Here is a 17,500-nt window from a genome sequence, read left to right on the forward strand (position 1 = left end):
TGATCAAACTATATGACCTGAATATCAAGAATTGTGGGCGCTATTAATAATTCTCTCTCTCTCTCTCTCTCTCTCTCTCTCTCTCTGTATGTGCATCTAATTTATTTCAAATATAACATTTGAAAGCTTCAGTCGTTCTGAGCCAGCCTCTCTCTCTCTCTCTCTCTCTCTCTCTCTCTCTCTCTCTGTATGTGCATCTAATTTATTTCAAATATAACATTTGAAAGCTTCAGTCGTTCTGAGCCCCCCCCCCCCCTCTCTCTCTCTCCTCTTCACACAGCATACTTTTACAAACTGTCGTCTGACTACCAATACCTGACAGATCAGTTCAACGGTTTTTGGGTTTGAGTCACGAACGGTTAGTACATTGTCTTGCCTTTAATACTTCTTTCAATAACTTATCTTATGTTTCACTCTTCTACTTATCTGAATTATGATTCAATCCTCGTTATGTCAGCCAATCAAACCATTGATCTCTAGTCCTGGGTAGTGCCTTAGCCTCTGTACCATGGCCTTCCACTGTCTTGGGTTAGAGTTCTCTTGCTTGGGGGTGCACTCAGGCACGCTATTCTATCTATTTTCTCTTCTTCTTGTTTTGTTAAAGTTTCTATTGTTTATATTGGAAATATTTATTTTAATGTTACTCTTAAAATGTTATTGGTCCTGGTTTCCTTTCCTCACTCGGCTATTTTCCCTGTTGGGGCCCCTGGGCTTGTAGCATTCTGCTTTTCCAACTAGGGTTGTAGCTTAGCAAGTAATAATGATAATGATAATAGAGTAAATGGTGGAGGGGCTGCCAGAAGGTAGGGGAAAATGATATTCAAGATGTAGGGATAGGGAACGAAATCATGAAAATATAACAAACGATTTGAAATGATCATTAAAGATCATTTTGATGATGATGATGGCTTTTCCGACCTGGAATTTCTGATGATTGGTTTAGATTAAGTTGGCCTAAATGCTGGCACGGACCCTTGCCTAAAGGCAGACTGTAATTTTGGTGAGTTGTGAAAGGAAATAAATGCCTGGTCTAGACCTTTGGACTCTTGCTTAAAAAAAAAAAAAAAAAAAGTGTTTGTCTTTGATTCTTTGATTATTGGTTTTATTGATTTTTAAATATAATATGGGGACGAATGCAACCAAAAGTACCCTAACGTGAAATAAATCTGTTATAACTACATTGCACTTCTAGATCTGTTACCTATAAGGTAATGTAAGTTAAAGAAGTAACATAGTTATAATATTCTTATGTATGATTTCACTGTCAAATATTTATGGATGTATGGATGAGTTTCTATTTTTGATCTTGAGAAACAAGAGAAATTTAACCAGTATTTAGATTATAGTTTGTTAGGGTCTAATAACCATAGTTTTCCTTTCAGAATTTGGTACAACTTAAACGCCTGCGTCGTTAACAAAACAACAATTTATTTAGAAAAATACAAAACATTTGTATAAAATGGCAAACAGTTTAAAGTCGAATAACTTGAGCAGGTGTCCCATAGGTCTGCCCAATTATACCTGGAATACCTGAATTTTCAAGTAGAATCTGAAGTCTCTGTATTTGGTCTTTAGAAAGACCAGTCTGTTGAGCCTGAGAATCAAGTAGCTGTGCCGACTGAATCTGAACATTTGATTGCTGGCGCTGTTGAACTTGAGAATTAGACTGTTGGGGCTGTTGGTACAGTTGAATAGGCTGCTGTGGTATTTGTCCTGGGGGTTTAGCCAGTTGCTGCTGCTGACTAATCTGCAAAGGCTGTAACTGTAATACAGATTGTTGTGTCTGTTGACTATTAGATGTAGTTTGCTGTTGCTGGAAGACAGATTGTTGAGATTCCTGAATTTGAGAGATGGGCTGCTGTGACCTAGAAAATTGGATGTTAAATAACTGAGGCTGTAGACTTTGTTGGTTAGATAGTTTAGACTGCTGATATTGGGAGTCTTGCTGCTTAGAATTCTGGGATAGTTGGCTTAGCTGTGCGCGCTGAATTGAAGAACTTGAGCTTTGAGACTGTTTGAATCCCGATGATGACTGCTGTGGTTGTTGGTACTGTTGACTAGGTCTCTCAAGTTGGTTTTGTTGTCGAACAGAAGAACTGGACCTTGTAGACTGTTGGAACTGTGACGACAGTTGCTGAGGCTCTTGATATTGCCGGCTAGGCCCTTGAAATTGTTGGGATTGTTGTTGAACTGAAGTTCTTGGTCTTTGGGATTGTTGGAACTGTGTTGAGAGCTGTTGAAACTGCTGATTTTGCTGGCTAGGTATCTGAAGTTGCTGTACTTGTTGTTGTGTTGAGAATAACTGACTAGATTCTTGGTTTGCTTGATGTAACTGACTAGGCTGCTGAGATTGTTGTATACCTTGTAGGAATTGCTGACTCTGCTGTGAAGACTGCTGAAATGACCCTTGTGGTGACTGATACAATTGACTAGGTATCGACTGCTGTGATTGCTGAAATTGTTGGGTGGATTGTAAGATTGATTTTTGAGGGGACTGATACAACTGATTAGGCTGATTTGAAAGTGAAAGTTGTTGATTGAATTGTCCAAACTGTTGTTGATATTGTTGATTATTTGAAACTGGAAATACAGCCTCTCCTTCATAAGTGACTTGAGCCTCAAACCCTTTAAAGTTATCAGCAGTATATGATACAGTCTGTGTTCGCCCATCTGGTAACAGCACAAAATACTCTCCTTTTACAAGGCTCCCATCAGATTCAGCACGATGACCGAAATCCAGACTCTGGAACTGGTCTTCTACGTTATATGCAAAATTGAAGGGCATCCCGGCCTGAGGAAGTAAGGTAAAAATTTCATTACAAAATATGCTTTGGTCTCCAGTAAAATGTGGCAAAGCACTTGTTTATGGAATCTAAACCGTTGAAATATCTTCATTTCTCTTGCATTTTTATTATATTTTTGTAACTTTGGGATAAAGATAATTCCATGAGACACCCACTTCATGAAAATAAAAACAAAAATAAACGATGAGCTTACCTCATTGTCACCAATTCCAAAAGAATTTTGTGGAAGACCATAAGATTGCCCTGGTTGTGTTGGTGATGGTCCACTTTGACCATAGGAAGTCTGAGGTATAAATCAGAATGAGTATTCTATACTCATTATTATTATTATAATTATTATTATTATTATTATTATTATTATTATTAATTTCTAAGCTACATCCCTAGTTGGAAAAGCAGGATGCTATAATCCCAGGGGCTCCAACAGGGAAAATAACCTAGTGAGGAAAGGAAACAAGGAAAAATAAAATATTTTAATATTGAAATGAATATCTCCTGTATAAACTATAAAAACTTTAACAAAACAAGAAAAAGAGAAATAAGATAGAATAGTGTGCCCGAGTGTATCCTCAAGCAAGAGAACTCTAACCCAAGACAGTGGAAGACCATGGTACAGAGGCTATGGGACTACCCAAGGCTAGAGACTCTTATTATGGTTCATAATTATTTAAATATGACAAAAAAAAAAAAAAAAAAGGAATATAAAATACTATCTTCCTTACCGCACTATCGTCATCCTCAAGAGAATCTTGTGGAAAACCATAAGATTGTGATGGGGCCACAAGGGTTGATTTTGGTAGATCATAAGAGGAATTGGGAATATCAGCACTTTGCGCTTGTTTCAGAAGGCTAAAACTCACTATTGCCAGTAAGCACCATGCGTAGGTTACCTTTGGAAAAAGAATTAAACATCAGATAAAACTTATTATTAAAGAAAGAAATCCTAAATCGCAGATGTAAGTAGTCTTTTAAGGTCTAAGGTTTAAAGGCCACTCATGAATGGCAGAAGCAAGGGACAGTGACATTGCCCTATCAAGCAGGACAATGCCCTTGAGACTGACCATATATACATATGATTAGTGTCCATGCCCCCTCTTCACCCAAGCTAGGACCAAAGAGGGCCAGGCAATGGCTGCTGATGACTCAGTAGATAAACCAATAGGATCCCCAGAACAAAATTTTGATCAAGATTTACATAGCATTGACGAGATTCTAGATTATGATACTTATACAAGGCTGAATGTGATTAAAGAATATTCGTTAAAGTTATATAACCTATCTGTCTAAATTATAGTTACTCTCATATACCAAATTGAAATCCCTTAAAACTGCTTTAAGTATTTGTATATGCTTTGACTATGATTAGTCATTTTATATTGTCAAAATTTAACTATCAAGCCTTTTATCCCCAAGGTCTACATAATGAGATTGTTTTGATCTTGTATTTATTGGAGATTACTTTCGTTAAAGAAGTAAACGAAACTTAATGTACAAATTCTGGTTGTAAAAATTACATTTTGTCCTTAGAACAAGTAACCAAACTAACAATGAAAATAGTGAAACAGATGTACACTAAAAACAAAACAAGATGAAATAAAAATAAATAAATATAATAATTTCAAACAACATAACCTAATTAGGCCTATAAATCAGAATTTGCTCAGCTGATTCAAACAAAACCATAATAAATAATGAAGCTCACCTGGTCGTAGATCATCTTGAAGAAGAAGAATGAGACTAAGGACGATCCCGAAGCCCAATGGTTTTATATTCAATATGCTTTCTGAATCGTGGCTTTTTGACAACACCGCACTTTCCACATCGTGTGCTGTTTCTCTTTCCATTCTCACATACCTTTCTTCTTTCCTTCCTTTTTTTCAGAACCTTTTCATTCTTGCGTCTCGAACTACCTTTCTATCTGAAAGGGCCTGGTAATCTTAAAATGAGAAAATGTATAACGTTCTTAGACTCCAACAATGAAATGATAATGATAGTCTGTAGGACTAGGCGCGTGAGCTTCCTAATCTTGTGCAAGTGAAGTGAGGACTGACTTTTTTTTGTGATATGCGAGTTAGCGTGATACTGTTGGAATAAAATTCTCTCTCTCTCTCTCTCTCTCTCTCTCTCTCTCTATATATATATATATATATATATATGGAAAGAACTATGGAAAGAATAATGATGGAAACAACGCTAAGAGACAGAACAAGAGCAACATGGATACGAGAACAAACTAAAATATATTATATTTCAACATGCAAGAAAAATAAATGGACATGAGCATGACATAAAGAGAATGACAGACAATAGATGGACATTAAGAATAACAGAATGGGTCCCTATAGATTGTAAAAGCAGGGCAAGGAAGAGAAGACGATGGGTTGATGGCACAAAAAGACCATAAGTTCAGATTGGAGTGGAAGGACATGTCTGAGGCCTTTGATCTGCAGTGGATTAGTAACGACTGATGGTGATGATGATGATATCATACGCTCGCACACACACACACGCACACACACACGCATATATATATATATATATAAATCTATATATATATATATATATATATAAATATATATATATATATATATATATATCATCAGCTGTTACTAGTACACTGCAGAACAAAGGGCTCAGATATGCCCTTCCACTTGCGTCTGTTTATTGTCATTTTGTGCAACTCCACGCCTGCAATTTTCTTAGTTCGTCAATCCATCGTCTTCTCTTCCTTCCCTTGCTTCTTTTGTAATCTCTAGGGACCCATTCCGTTATTCTAAATGTCCATCTATTGTCTGTCATTCACATTATATGTCCTGCCCGGCCATGTCCATTTCCCTTACATGTGTATATATATATATATATATATATGTGTGTGTGTGTGTGTATTGTATGTATACATAAATAGTGCCTATACACAGACACGAACATCACATGTATATCTATATATTTATATTATATATATATATATATATATATGTGTGTGTGTGTGTACTGTATATGTAAACGTATACAGTATATATATATATATATATATATGTTCATGCCTGTGTATAGTCCCTGTACGTATGTATGTATATGAAAGTGATGTATAGATGTTGAATATATATGTCAGGAAAGGGAAGGAAAGTGCTTGGGTAGTGTTACTTATGGAAAAAGAACTGAATGACGGAAATTTAGAGATAGATAAAAGTTGACGGTTATATTATAAGTGAAAGTTGAGTCAGAGTTTTGTAAGTGGTTCGTCCATATAGAAAGACTAGGTAGCAGTAGATTAATGGGAAACATATATAATTCAGAAATCTAGGATTTATAAGAAGTTTTGGTCTTGGAAAGAAATGCTTAATGTTTTGAAAGACGCAGTAAAAAGAAAGAGCCTTGAATGCTACAAAGTGTTTAAGAGAGTTAGACACACCGCTGTGTTGCTGTCGAAGTGTTTACTGCACAGAAGATTCGTCAATGATTCATCGGTTAAAGGATGAATGGGAGAGACTACTTTGGTGGTTTTCAGTAGTACTATCCCCTATTAGGAAATACACCTTAATATTTCCTTCTGTGGTATGACCGTTATATTGAGGAAAGATCGCTATACACAAAGCAGCGAGAAATGAATGATAGGGGAGGACGCTTAGTTTAAACAGATTCCCCAACTGGTAACACATCACGGATTACCGATCTGGTCTCCAACCCCTCCCCATACTCTCTCTCTCTCTCTCTCTCTCTCTCTCTCTCTCTCTCTCTCTCTTCTTCTTCTTCCTAGAAGTACCTTTTCTCTTTATAGATAACTGCCCTAGCTTGGCTATGAAGGTGGCCACATGAGGAGCTTGAAGCTAGGGAACGGTGTGTTACAGACTGTGTAGTGGCAGTGTCTATAATATGGGCGTGGGAGGGCCCAACTCATATACTATGTATAGGATGGGGTAAACCTTTTCACAGAAAACTCGCTTTGAATTTTACCCTAATGCATGGTGTGGAACAAAAGTTAGAATCATTTTGGATACAATTTCGGAAATATAAGAATTTGTATAGGAAAGAAAGAAGGAAAGAGACAGAGGGTAAGGAGATGGAGCTGGGTTTGAGAAAGAAGGCAATATCTGGGGAATCCGTTTCAATGCAGATTCCCTTCCCTATCGTCCATTTCTCGCTGTGTTAAGTATAGCCTAGAGGCCCTAGACCCATTTCAACCAGGGTCACTGCCAATATCTAGATCTAGAAGGTGATTTGCATGAGCCACATTTGGAAAATATAACCACTCCATTTTTTCCAAATTAGAAATGGCACAAGGGCACTTAATTTTGCTCGTAACTGATTTAATTTTGTCTTCTTTATTCAGTTAATTAAAAAATCGTTTAAAAAAAAAATCTCAAATATCTTCACTTTTTCATTTTTATGAGTAATGCTTAAACTATTTTTTACTGCTTGACGAGATAACTGATAAATTATCTATGCCAAAGGTCAGCATGAAAGCAACTTAGAGATCTTGTTAAGAAATAAGTCTATCATAGTCACTCCATAAAGCCAAATTGGAATAATATTCATCCCAAAAGAAGAGACAAATAATGATGAAATTAGTCAGCATATCAAAATGATTTTAGCGGATACAATGTTAATTGTGACTTTATTAAGAATTTAATTCATATTTTCATATTTTTTTCATCTAGTACCAATACCACGGAAATATTTTAATAGAAATATACCTATAGTCAATTTCTTTTAGCGATGCAGATTTGCACAGACTCGCAGCGGTGCCCTTTTAGTTCGGAAAAGTTTCCGGATCGCTGATTGGTTGGACAAGCTAAAAGGGCACCGCCGCGAGTCGGTGCAAATATGCATCGCTAAAAGAAATGGACTAAAGTTACTGGAGGGTTGAAGAAATAGAATAAAAAAAAAAAAATAAAGAAGCGTAGGCTCGCATGGAATGTTGTTCCTCCCGAAACCCTTTAAAGTTGGTGACTTTTTATTATCATGTCGAACATTTTTTATTATGAACATGTATTGTAGAACAATTAAGACCTGTCAATTATCTTAAAATACATTTTTTTCCGAGGCTTCTTATTCTTACTGAATTTGTTTCTTCAAGGGCATAAATTTTTTCTGTCTTTCTTAATATCTGTTAAATGGTTAAAAGATTTCATTAACAGATTTATTGATATCAAATTAATGGATTAAAAAGATGGTAATATCGAAGAGAAATCTAATTTGTTTAATCGATGTAATGTATGCCCCTCAACGTCATTCTCATATACGCACAAACGCACTAACACACACACACACACACACATATATATATATATATATATACAAATATATATGTATATATATATATATATATAGTGTATATATACATACACATATATATATATATATATATATGTATATATATATATATATATATACATATATATATGTGTGTGTGTGTGTGTGTGGATGGGTGGGTGTTTGTAGGAATACTGTACAAATAAGCCGTTTCCTCTGACAGGAGGTGGCTTCATAAAAGACATAACAGTTACTGTCCCATTCATCTTTCAATTACTGAAACGTGGATGAGCTCTCTCTCTCTCTCTCTCTCTCTCTCTCTCTCTCTCTCTCTGCAGCTAAACTTCTAGATAAGTCACTTCATACACCTGAATAAAGCTCAACAGCAGTATATCGTACCCTCCAACAAACACTGCACCAAAGAGAGTGGAATTGTGTACAATATATATATATATATATATATATATATTGCGTAAAAAACAGAGAAATGGAAACAGCTTTAATTAAATCGTATCTAATCCACAAAAATATTGATTTTGAGTATAATGGAGAACTTTGTCACCAAATCCTTAATGGCTAAGGCAATTTATTCGCTGAACTTTGCACGTATCAATAATTATGTTTAGGTATAGATTCTAAAACTCATGTTGGCAAAATACAATAAATATGAGACTAATGAGGGATTTCCTAAATTGTTCTTTTGATTAATTTTGGAGCCTCATTAGCCATTATTAAAAATCAATGAAATAATTTGAAAAATAATCTTTAATGTATGTTCATATTTTCAAGGGAGGTCATCAAAAGCAGACGATGTAAACAAGCAAATATAGATTCAGGAGTTTGCTATGATAAAAAAAAAATTATTATTATTATTATTATTATTATTATTATTATTATTATTACTTGGTAAGCTACAATGCTAGTGGGAAAAGCAGGATGCTATAAACCAAGGAGCTCCAACAGGGAAAATAACCCAGTGAGGAAGGGAAACAAAGAAAAATAAGATATTTTGAGAACGGCAACAACATAAAAAGAAATATTTAATATATAAATTATAATAACTTTAAAAAACAAAAGAAGAGAAATTAGATAGAATAGTGTGCCCGAGTGTACCCTCAAGCAAGAGAACTCTAACCCAAAGACATTGGAAGACCATGGCACAGAGGCTATGGCACTACCCAAGTCTAGAGAACAATGGTTTGATTGTGGAGTGTCCTTCTAGATTCAGGAATGGATACCGGAATTTGCTCTAACAAAGAAACGCTTAAAAGGAGAAGAATATATTTGCAAAGTTACCTTTGCACTGATACTTAAGCTGCCACTTGGTAATGAACGACGGTAAGTGGAGGGGCAATGAAAGTAATGATTGGAAAGGGAGTTTCCAAGGTCCACTCAACTTAGGTTATGATGTTTTAAATGTTTTTTTTCACTGTTAATTTTCTCCATTTCTTTACTAATGTTTCTAGTGTTGACGTTTGTTGTTTTCAATTATTTTTCATATTTACTTTAGTTTATGTTACATTATGACGTTTTTAACCCAAAGTTATTCTTCCGTTTTCATAGATTATTTTTACACATTTATATCAATATTCATCGATCTGAATGTTTCAGGTTTTCCCAAAATCCATTTCATTGAAAATTATAGATTTTATATCTAAGAACGACCACTATATTAGAAGACGCGTTGTCTTCTAATATAGTGGTCGTTCTTAGATATAAAATCTATATATAGTTCACAAACGTTATCATAATCGACGTGAAAATATTTTTCATTCATAATCCCTTTGAAAAAATAGATTTGTCAATATTATCGGCGATCATCACATTCATTTTTCATTCTGCGAAACATTTTTCCTTTCAAACTCGTTTCTTTATTTCAATTCCTATCAATACTTAAAATATCTCCATCTCATAAAAACGTTTGGTATATTTACGTGATATCTTTAACAACTTCTCTCTCTCTCTCTCTCTCTCTCTCTCTCTCTCTCTCTCTCTCTCTCTGCTTCTCTCTCTCTCTCTCTCTAAAATGTCAGAAATCTATTACTTTCCTTATATTTTATAAATGTTTTGTAAGTCTACTAAATATAGATAAGGTAAATCATTTGTTTTTGTCAACTTCTAGAGAAAGTTCACAAAGAATGGTATGTATTGCTCCATATTCCATATTAAGAATGTGGCTATTTAATCGATAATATAGAAATAAGAAAAACAAATCTCTCTCTCTCTCTCTCTCTCTCTCTCTCTCTCTCTCTCTCTCTCTCTTTCTCTCTCTCTCTCCTCTCTCTCTCTCTCTCTCTCTCTCTTTCTCATGGAACAGGCTTCCAGCGGATGTAGTGAACAGTAACACGGTAAACGAATTCAAGACTAAGTTAGACAAGATCTTATATACGGTATTGTATAGATATGTATAAATCTGTGAACAGAAGTAGTTTTGCTTCATTTTACTGCCATCTTGCACTATTATTGTAAGTCAAATTGTAATTTTGTATATTTTGTAATGTACGCTCATACCCCGAGAGGGGTTGCTAGAGTTAATGAAATCTTTAAATCCTTAAAATCCTCACTTTAAAACTAATTCTCTCTATCCAAGAGCAAATGGAGTGAGTCTCCGCGGGTGGACTGAAGATTCTTGAGACAAAAATCCTTATAACTCTCTCTCTCTCTCTCTCTCTCTCTCTCTCTCTCTCTCTCTCTCTCTCTCTCTCCTCTCTCTCTCTCTCTCTCAAGAATAAGTTAGACAAGTCCAAAAGAGCTCTCTAAACATTTAAAACTGATTCGCTCTAGTCAAGAGCAAATGGAGTGGGTCTCCGCGAATGGACTGAAGATTCTTGAGACCCTCAAAAATCCTTATAAATCTCTCTCTCTCTCTCTCTCTCTCTCTCTCTCTCTCTCTCTCTCTCTCTCTCTCTCTCTCTCTCGTTCCTTAACTCCTTTTTCGCGGATCCGCGATAGACACCTCGGTTATCGAACATTTCCCAACAGCAGCTCATAAGCATGGGGTGTTTTCTGGCCGTTTTGGCTCGACCCCGATACAGTGAACAAACATCTGCACGGGGTGTTTCTATCCACTTCTATTATTGTAGAGTTTAACTGAATTTCCTCGCAATGATAATGTATTGTGAGTAAATTGGATTGTTTTTATCGTCAATGTTCGTGTTGGTGTTGATAATTACGCTATTATCTGGATATTAAACTCGAAAACACTTTTATTATTCGTTTCGTTTAATACTGAGTACACAAGATGAGCTAATGACATGCAATTTTGTAAAGGCTTAGAATTTCAAATATTAGTTTTATTGTTCCTCTCTATTATATTAAAAAATTTAGATTATAAGTATTTAACCGAAATAAATTATGAAGAATATTTTCTTCTAAAATGTATTAAACATCGCTATAGTTTTTACATTGAAGAGTAATTTTAACTTTCAAATAATGTAGTCCTGACGAAAATGAACTTGAAAAACGATATTCAATACACGTGTCGATAACAAATATTAAAAAGAAAATCGTTAACGTAGTTTTTGTCTTATCCTGAAACATAACTGGAAATCAGTTTGTACAGAGGGATATTGACTGTTTAGACCTCACACACACATTATATATTATTATTATTATTATTATTATTATTATTATTATTATTATTATTATTATTATTACTATCCAAGCCACAACCCTAGTTGGAAAAGCAAGATGCTACAAGCCCAGGGGCTCCAACAGGGAAAAATAGCCCAGTGAGGAAAGGAAATAAGGAAATAAATAAATGAAGAGAACAATTTAACAATAAATCATTCTAAAATAAGTAACAACGTCAAAACAGACATGTCATATATAAACTATAAACAACATCAAAAACAAATATGTCATAAATAAACTATAAAAAGACTCATGTCCGCTTGGTCAACAAAAAAGCATTTGCTCCAACTTTGAACTTTTGAAGTTCTATTGATTCAACCACCCGATTAGGAAGATCATTCCACAACTTGGTAACAGCTGGAATAAAACTTTTAGAATACTGTGTTGTATTGAGTCTCGTGATGGAGAAGGCTTGGCTATATATATATATATATATATATATATATATATATATATATATATATATATATATATATATATATATATGTATATAAATGTATATATAGATAAATTATATATATATATATATATACATATATACATACATATGTATTTATACATATATATGTATGTATATATATGTACATATATATTTATATTTATACATTTGTATATACATATATATATATATATATATATATATATATATATATATATATATATATATATATATATATATATATATATATATTGTATAGTAATAAATAATAATAATAATAATAAATTCCTTTATTCCATAAAACAATGGGTATTCTGTTACATAAAGAATGTATTTACATTGGAAGGTTCTTAAATAGTAATGACCTATTAAAATACATTTAGGATAGTATTTTACTACGATCTAAAATCCATAAATTATATATTACGTCTGCAATAAAACTGTTTAAAATTCCACATTAAAAATAAAGACTTAAGTTATATACCATCATTCCCCCTTTTTGTCCATCCTTTGCTGCGATTCACATCAGACAACCGACTACCAGATGCACAATTCACTAATAGGATTCACAGAGACCATATCATACAAATGTTCTTTCATTGTTTTTTTCTAATTTATTTACTATATTTTATTCAATTCCAGTTATCATACAAATCAAACTCGGGTTGAACAAATAACACAACACAAATCATATAACGTAAACACTGTAGTACAAACTGGTCTTTGTATAGTTGCAAAATAAGGGTAATAATTGTGGCTTAGCTAACGTTTTTGGCTCATGTTACCGTTGGTAAATAACGAAGAGGATTAATAGCTTTCGGGAAATTTTCATTGGCTTGGCGTTATTCAAGAATCTTCTTCTTCTTCTACTACTTCTTCTTGTTGTTGTTGTTGTTCTTCTTCTTCTTTTCCCACTTTTATGTGGGGTCGATGTTTCTGGCCAGCGTTCTCCATCTACCTCTGTCCCACTCTTCATCTGTCCCAACTTTGTTGTTTAGTTGGGTTACATTCAAGGATCATCCAAATAATAATAAATAGACTTATTTACTTTTAATCCTTAACGAAATATATCAAAGGTATTTTTATCTCTTTATCCTTGACAGATATTTGTGAATAAATCCCCTCTTTAAAAAGAGTTTAAATTATGAACTTTTCAATTCATTCTCAATGTATTAAATTGTTTACCCTTTCTCTTGGATTTTTTGCATTTAAAAATCGTCTATTCATAGTTCTTGGAAAATTAACTTTTTCTGATTAATTTCTTTCTGCTTACACATCACTCATTCAAATAATCTTAAACAAATTATTATTTCTGTTACATTTCTCGATATTTACAAGTAATAATTTACGATATATCAGACCACATTTAAATGACTTATCATTGATAAGTTTTCCATTAACAATATCTTAAACACTATTTTTTTTTATTTTATTTTTTTTTTTTTTGAATGTCGTAACATTAAAAAATCATTGTTAATATTTTGCACATCTTTCTCTCTAAAATTTTCCAAATATTTAAACGCTCGTTAGAGCGTTTTTGTTGAATGTCTCAACACTCACAAATCATTGTTAATATTTTGCACATCTTTCTTTCTAAGATTTCCTAACATTTAAACGCTCTTTACGTAACATTCACAAATCATTGTTGATATTATGCAAAGCATTCTTTCCCAAATTTCGTAACATTCAAACTCTCTAATATTTTAGTTGAATATTTTAACATTCACAAATCATTGTTAATATTTTGCACATCCTTCTCTCAAAAATTTCCTAACAATTTAAACGGTCTAATTTGTTTGTTGAATATCTTAACATTCAAAAATCATTGTTTAATATTTTGCACACCTTTCTAAAATGTCCCCAACATTATCAACATCAAACGAGCATAACAAACCAACATAACTGCTCATTGAGAATAAGCCAATCCTGAAGGATACTGATTACTTTCAGTATGCTGATGCGACCTCTGAGGAGGAGAGTAGGGCTTGGCTTCCCCCTCGTAAGTCACGCGGGCCATGAAGCCGCTCTTGGGATCAGCCGAGTAGGTCACGACCTGGGTTCGCCCGTCGGGTAAGAGCACTCTGTATTCGCCCTTGGTTGTCTCCCCGTCGGAGTAGCCCGTGTGCCCGTGTTTGTTCCCCAGGAGGGAGTCAGACACCTCGTAGCCGAAGTTGTGAGCCTTTGGTTCAGAAAATAAATGGAAGACGAAATCGGTTGAAAATTAAATAAATTGTGACAGCGAGATGAATTTGCCTTTAGTAATCTATTTCGAGAGGTTGAATTACTTTTTAAGAAATGTAAATAAATTATGTCAGCGAGATAAATTTGCCTTTAGTAATCTATTTCAAGAGGTTGAATTACTTATTGCAATGCTAACTTCATCATTGAAATATCTGTATACTTAAGAATAAGTATCATCTAGACTAGCCTATCAAAATATATTATGAGTTAGCTCTATATGCGACTGTTCTAGGCCTATGTCAACGTATACCTTTTAATTCGAATTACTTTTTGCTATGTCAGCTTCGTCGTTAAAATATCTGTATACGTTAGAATTAGCATCATCTAGATTAAGCTATCAAAAATATATGGTATGATAGGCCTGTGCGCATCTGTTGTAGACCTATTTCAACGTATACAGTTTTCTTGGTCTATGTGACTGTATACAGTTTTCTACACATTTTTCGACATATACAGTTTTCTGGACCTATTTCAATGTATACAGTTTTCTAAACCTATGTCAATTTGTAGTTTTCTGGACCTACGTCATTGCATACAGTTTTCTGGACCTATGTCAATGTATACAGTTTTCTGAACCTATGTCAATGGATACAGTTTTCTGGACCTATGTCAATGTATACAGTTTTCTGGACCTGTGTCAATGTATACAGTTTTCTGAACCTATGTCAATGTATACAGTTTTCTGGACCTATGTCAATGTATACAGTTTTCTTGACCTTTGACAATGTATACAGTTTTCTGGACCTATGTCAATGTATACAGTTTTCTGGACCTATGTCAATGTATACAGTTTTCTGGACCTATGTCAATGTATACAGTTTTCTGGGCCTATGTCAATGTATACAGTTTTCTGGACCTATGTCAATGTATACAGTTTTCTGAACCTATGTCAATGTATACAGTTTTCTGGACCTATGTCAATGTATACAGTTTTCTGGACCTATGCCAATGTATACAGTTTTCTGGACCTATGTCAATGTATACAGTTTTCTGCACCTATGTCAATGTATACAGTTTTCTGGACCTATGTCAATGTATACAGTTTTCTGAACCTATGTCAATGTATACAGTTTTCTGGACCTATGTCAATGTATACAGTTTTTTGAACCTATGTCAATGTATACAGTTTTCTGAACCTATGTCAATGTATACAGTTTTCTGGACCTATGTCAATGTATACAGTTTTCTGGACCTATGTCAATGTATACAGTTTAGAAAATCACAACTTACATTCGGCGTCCCGTGAAAAGTCGAAGGCGACGCCACGTGTTGACCTGGGGAAGGAAGACCGGTGTAGAGGATCCCCCCTCCGAAGTGGCGTTTTCCGTCTCCCCCTGGGAATGTTGGGGTCCCCTCGCCATGGAACCCGCCGGAGGAGGGCGTCTGGAAACCCCCCACCGAGGAAGCGTGATGGAAATTATTGGCGTTGAGAGATTGTTTGTTGTGGCCAGAAACCGCCGAACCGCCCGATGCTTTCTTATGACCTTGGCTGCCCTGATCTGGCCGGGGCATGGCCGAGGTCAACGCGCATGCGAAGCTCAATAACAAAACCTGCAATATGGAGAAGATTTGTCATTTGATTGGTTCTTTTATTTATGTGACGTTATAAAAAATTTTCACAGTTATAAATAGATTTATGATTTGATTAGATTGCATCGTAATTAATTGGAGATGGTATTTTATTCAGAATAACAAATATATTATTCGAACAGATTACATCCGAATTAATTTGAGATGGTATTCTATTCAGAATATTTTAGATTGAAAGTTGATTTTAAAAACAAAATTCTATTCAGAATATCTTAGATTGAAAGTTGATTATAAAAACAAAATTCTATTCAGAATATCTTAGATTGAAAGTTAATTATAAAGATAGAATTATATTCAGAATATCTTAGATTGAAAGTTGATTATTAAGATAGAATTCAATTCAGAATATCTTAGATTAAAGGTTAATTATAAGGATGGAATTCTATTCAGAATATATTAGATTAAAGGGTAATTATAAAGATAGAATTCTATTCAGAATATCTTAGATTGAAAGTTAATTATAAAGATAGATAGAATTCTATACAGAAAATCTTAGATTGAAATTTTGATTATAGACATTGCAACATAGCTATGTTTATCGCCTCAGTCGATCATAAATTCTCACACAAATAATTAAAGATTTATGTTATGGGTAACAATGATACACCAAAATTGAGATCAGATAATTATAACGCCTCTGAAGAAAAAAAATAATTATACCCTTTAGACATAATAATGTGTTTGGTGGTTTTTGGTTGTAGTAGAGGAAGTAAAACATTCGAAGCATTAATTACAGGGTGACCTGACCTCATATTACTGGCTGACCTGACCTCAGAGAGACATATAAAGGCCCTTTGTATGAAGCTGAGTTGTGATACCCTAACGTGGTTAAACTGTTTATGTATTGCCATGATCAGCAAAGCTATACTAGTCAGGGACACCCATATTAGGTTGGTTTGCTGTGAGTGATCAGACAAAGATCTCCCACCGTCAGCAATCCGCACTGGCCAACATGGTGATGAAAGCTGGTCAAAGCACAGACATGAATAAAGAAATGTGTCCGGCCTTTGCCCTTCAGTTGACTGGAAACGACTTCATTTATTATTGTTTTTGTTGTTGTTGTAAAAGAGACCTTATAGTCATTGTCATTCATCATGATGGAAATCCTGCTTACACATAAGCAAGAGTTCATGGTGTAAATTTAGGCTAGATTTTAATATAGATGATTGATTAGTGGTATAAAGAGAGAGAGAGAGAGAGAGAGAGAGAGAGAGAGAGAGAGAGAGAGAGAGAGAGAGCGAGAGAGAGAGAGAGCGTACTATGTTATATATGCAGTTTGTTATTTCTATTTGTCTTATTTATTCCATCATATTTATTCATAATCCATTGATTGATTTATTGTAAATCATTTATGATAGAATGCAGCAAAATACAGAAAATAAATAATTCAAAATATTTCGCAGAAATTATTGTAAAGAGAGAGAGAGAGAGAGAGAGAGAGAGAGAGAGAGAGAGAGAGAGAGAGAGAGAGAGAGAGAGAGAGAGAGAGGGAGGGAGAGAGGCCAAGGAAAGAAATTTAATCAACTCAAGGTTTTTTTGA

At 34.2% G+C, this 17,500-nt stretch overlaps 2 protein-coding genes across 2 annotated transcripts in view; both read right to left on the bottom strand.

The window, feature by feature from the left end:
• Positions 1-1,471: 1,471 nt before the first annotated feature.
• LOC137657206 (putative uncharacterized protein DDB_G0271606) lies at positions 1,472-4,812 on the bottom strand. The gene is made up of 4 exons (XM_068391549.1): positions 4,507-4,812; positions 3,527-3,694; positions 2,998-3,087; positions 1,472-2,791 (listed from the first exon to the last, which is right to left on the bottom strand). The coding sequence occupies exons 1-4, from the start codon at positions 4,519-4,521 to the stop codon at positions 1,472-1,474; spliced, it is 1,593 nt and encodes a 530-aa protein (XP_068247650.1). The 5' UTR covers positions 4,522-4,812.
• Positions 4,813-13,604: 8,792 nt separating this feature from the next.
• LOC137657207 (pro-resilin-like) overlaps positions 13,605-17,500 on the bottom strand; it is a 19,818-nt gene continuing 15,922 nt past the window's right edge. The window contains exons 3-4 of the mRNA XM_068391551.1: positions 15,601-15,921; positions 13,605-14,308 (exon numbers count right to left, since the gene is read on the bottom strand). Coding sequence (XP_068247652.1) covers positions 14,036-14,308; positions 15,601-15,921 — 594 coding nt within the window. The 3' untranslated portion in view covers positions 13,605-14,035. The remainder of the gene's footprint in view (positions 14,309-15,600; positions 15,922-17,500) is intronic.

This window comes from Palaemon carinicauda, chromosome 18, assembly GCF_036898095.1.
Source record: "Palaemon carinicauda isolate YSFRI2023 chromosome 18, ASM3689809v2, whole genome shotgun sequence".
NCBI classification, from domain to species: domain Eukaryota; kingdom Metazoa; phylum Arthropoda; class Malacostraca; order Decapoda; family Palaemonidae; genus Palaemon; species Palaemon carinicauda.

Bases quoted from the DNA above. Each gene is read 5' to 3' on its own strand.
- LOC137657206 (XM_068391549.1), bottom strand. The intron at 3,088-3,526 runs GTAAGGAAGATA...TTTATACCTCAG, and splicing joins TTGAGGATGACGATAGTGCG to ACTTCCTATGGTCAAAGTGG. The intron at 2,792-2,997 runs GTAAGCTCATCG...TTACTTCCTCAG, and splicing joins TTGGAATTGGTGACAATGAG to GCCGGGATGCCCTTCAATTT.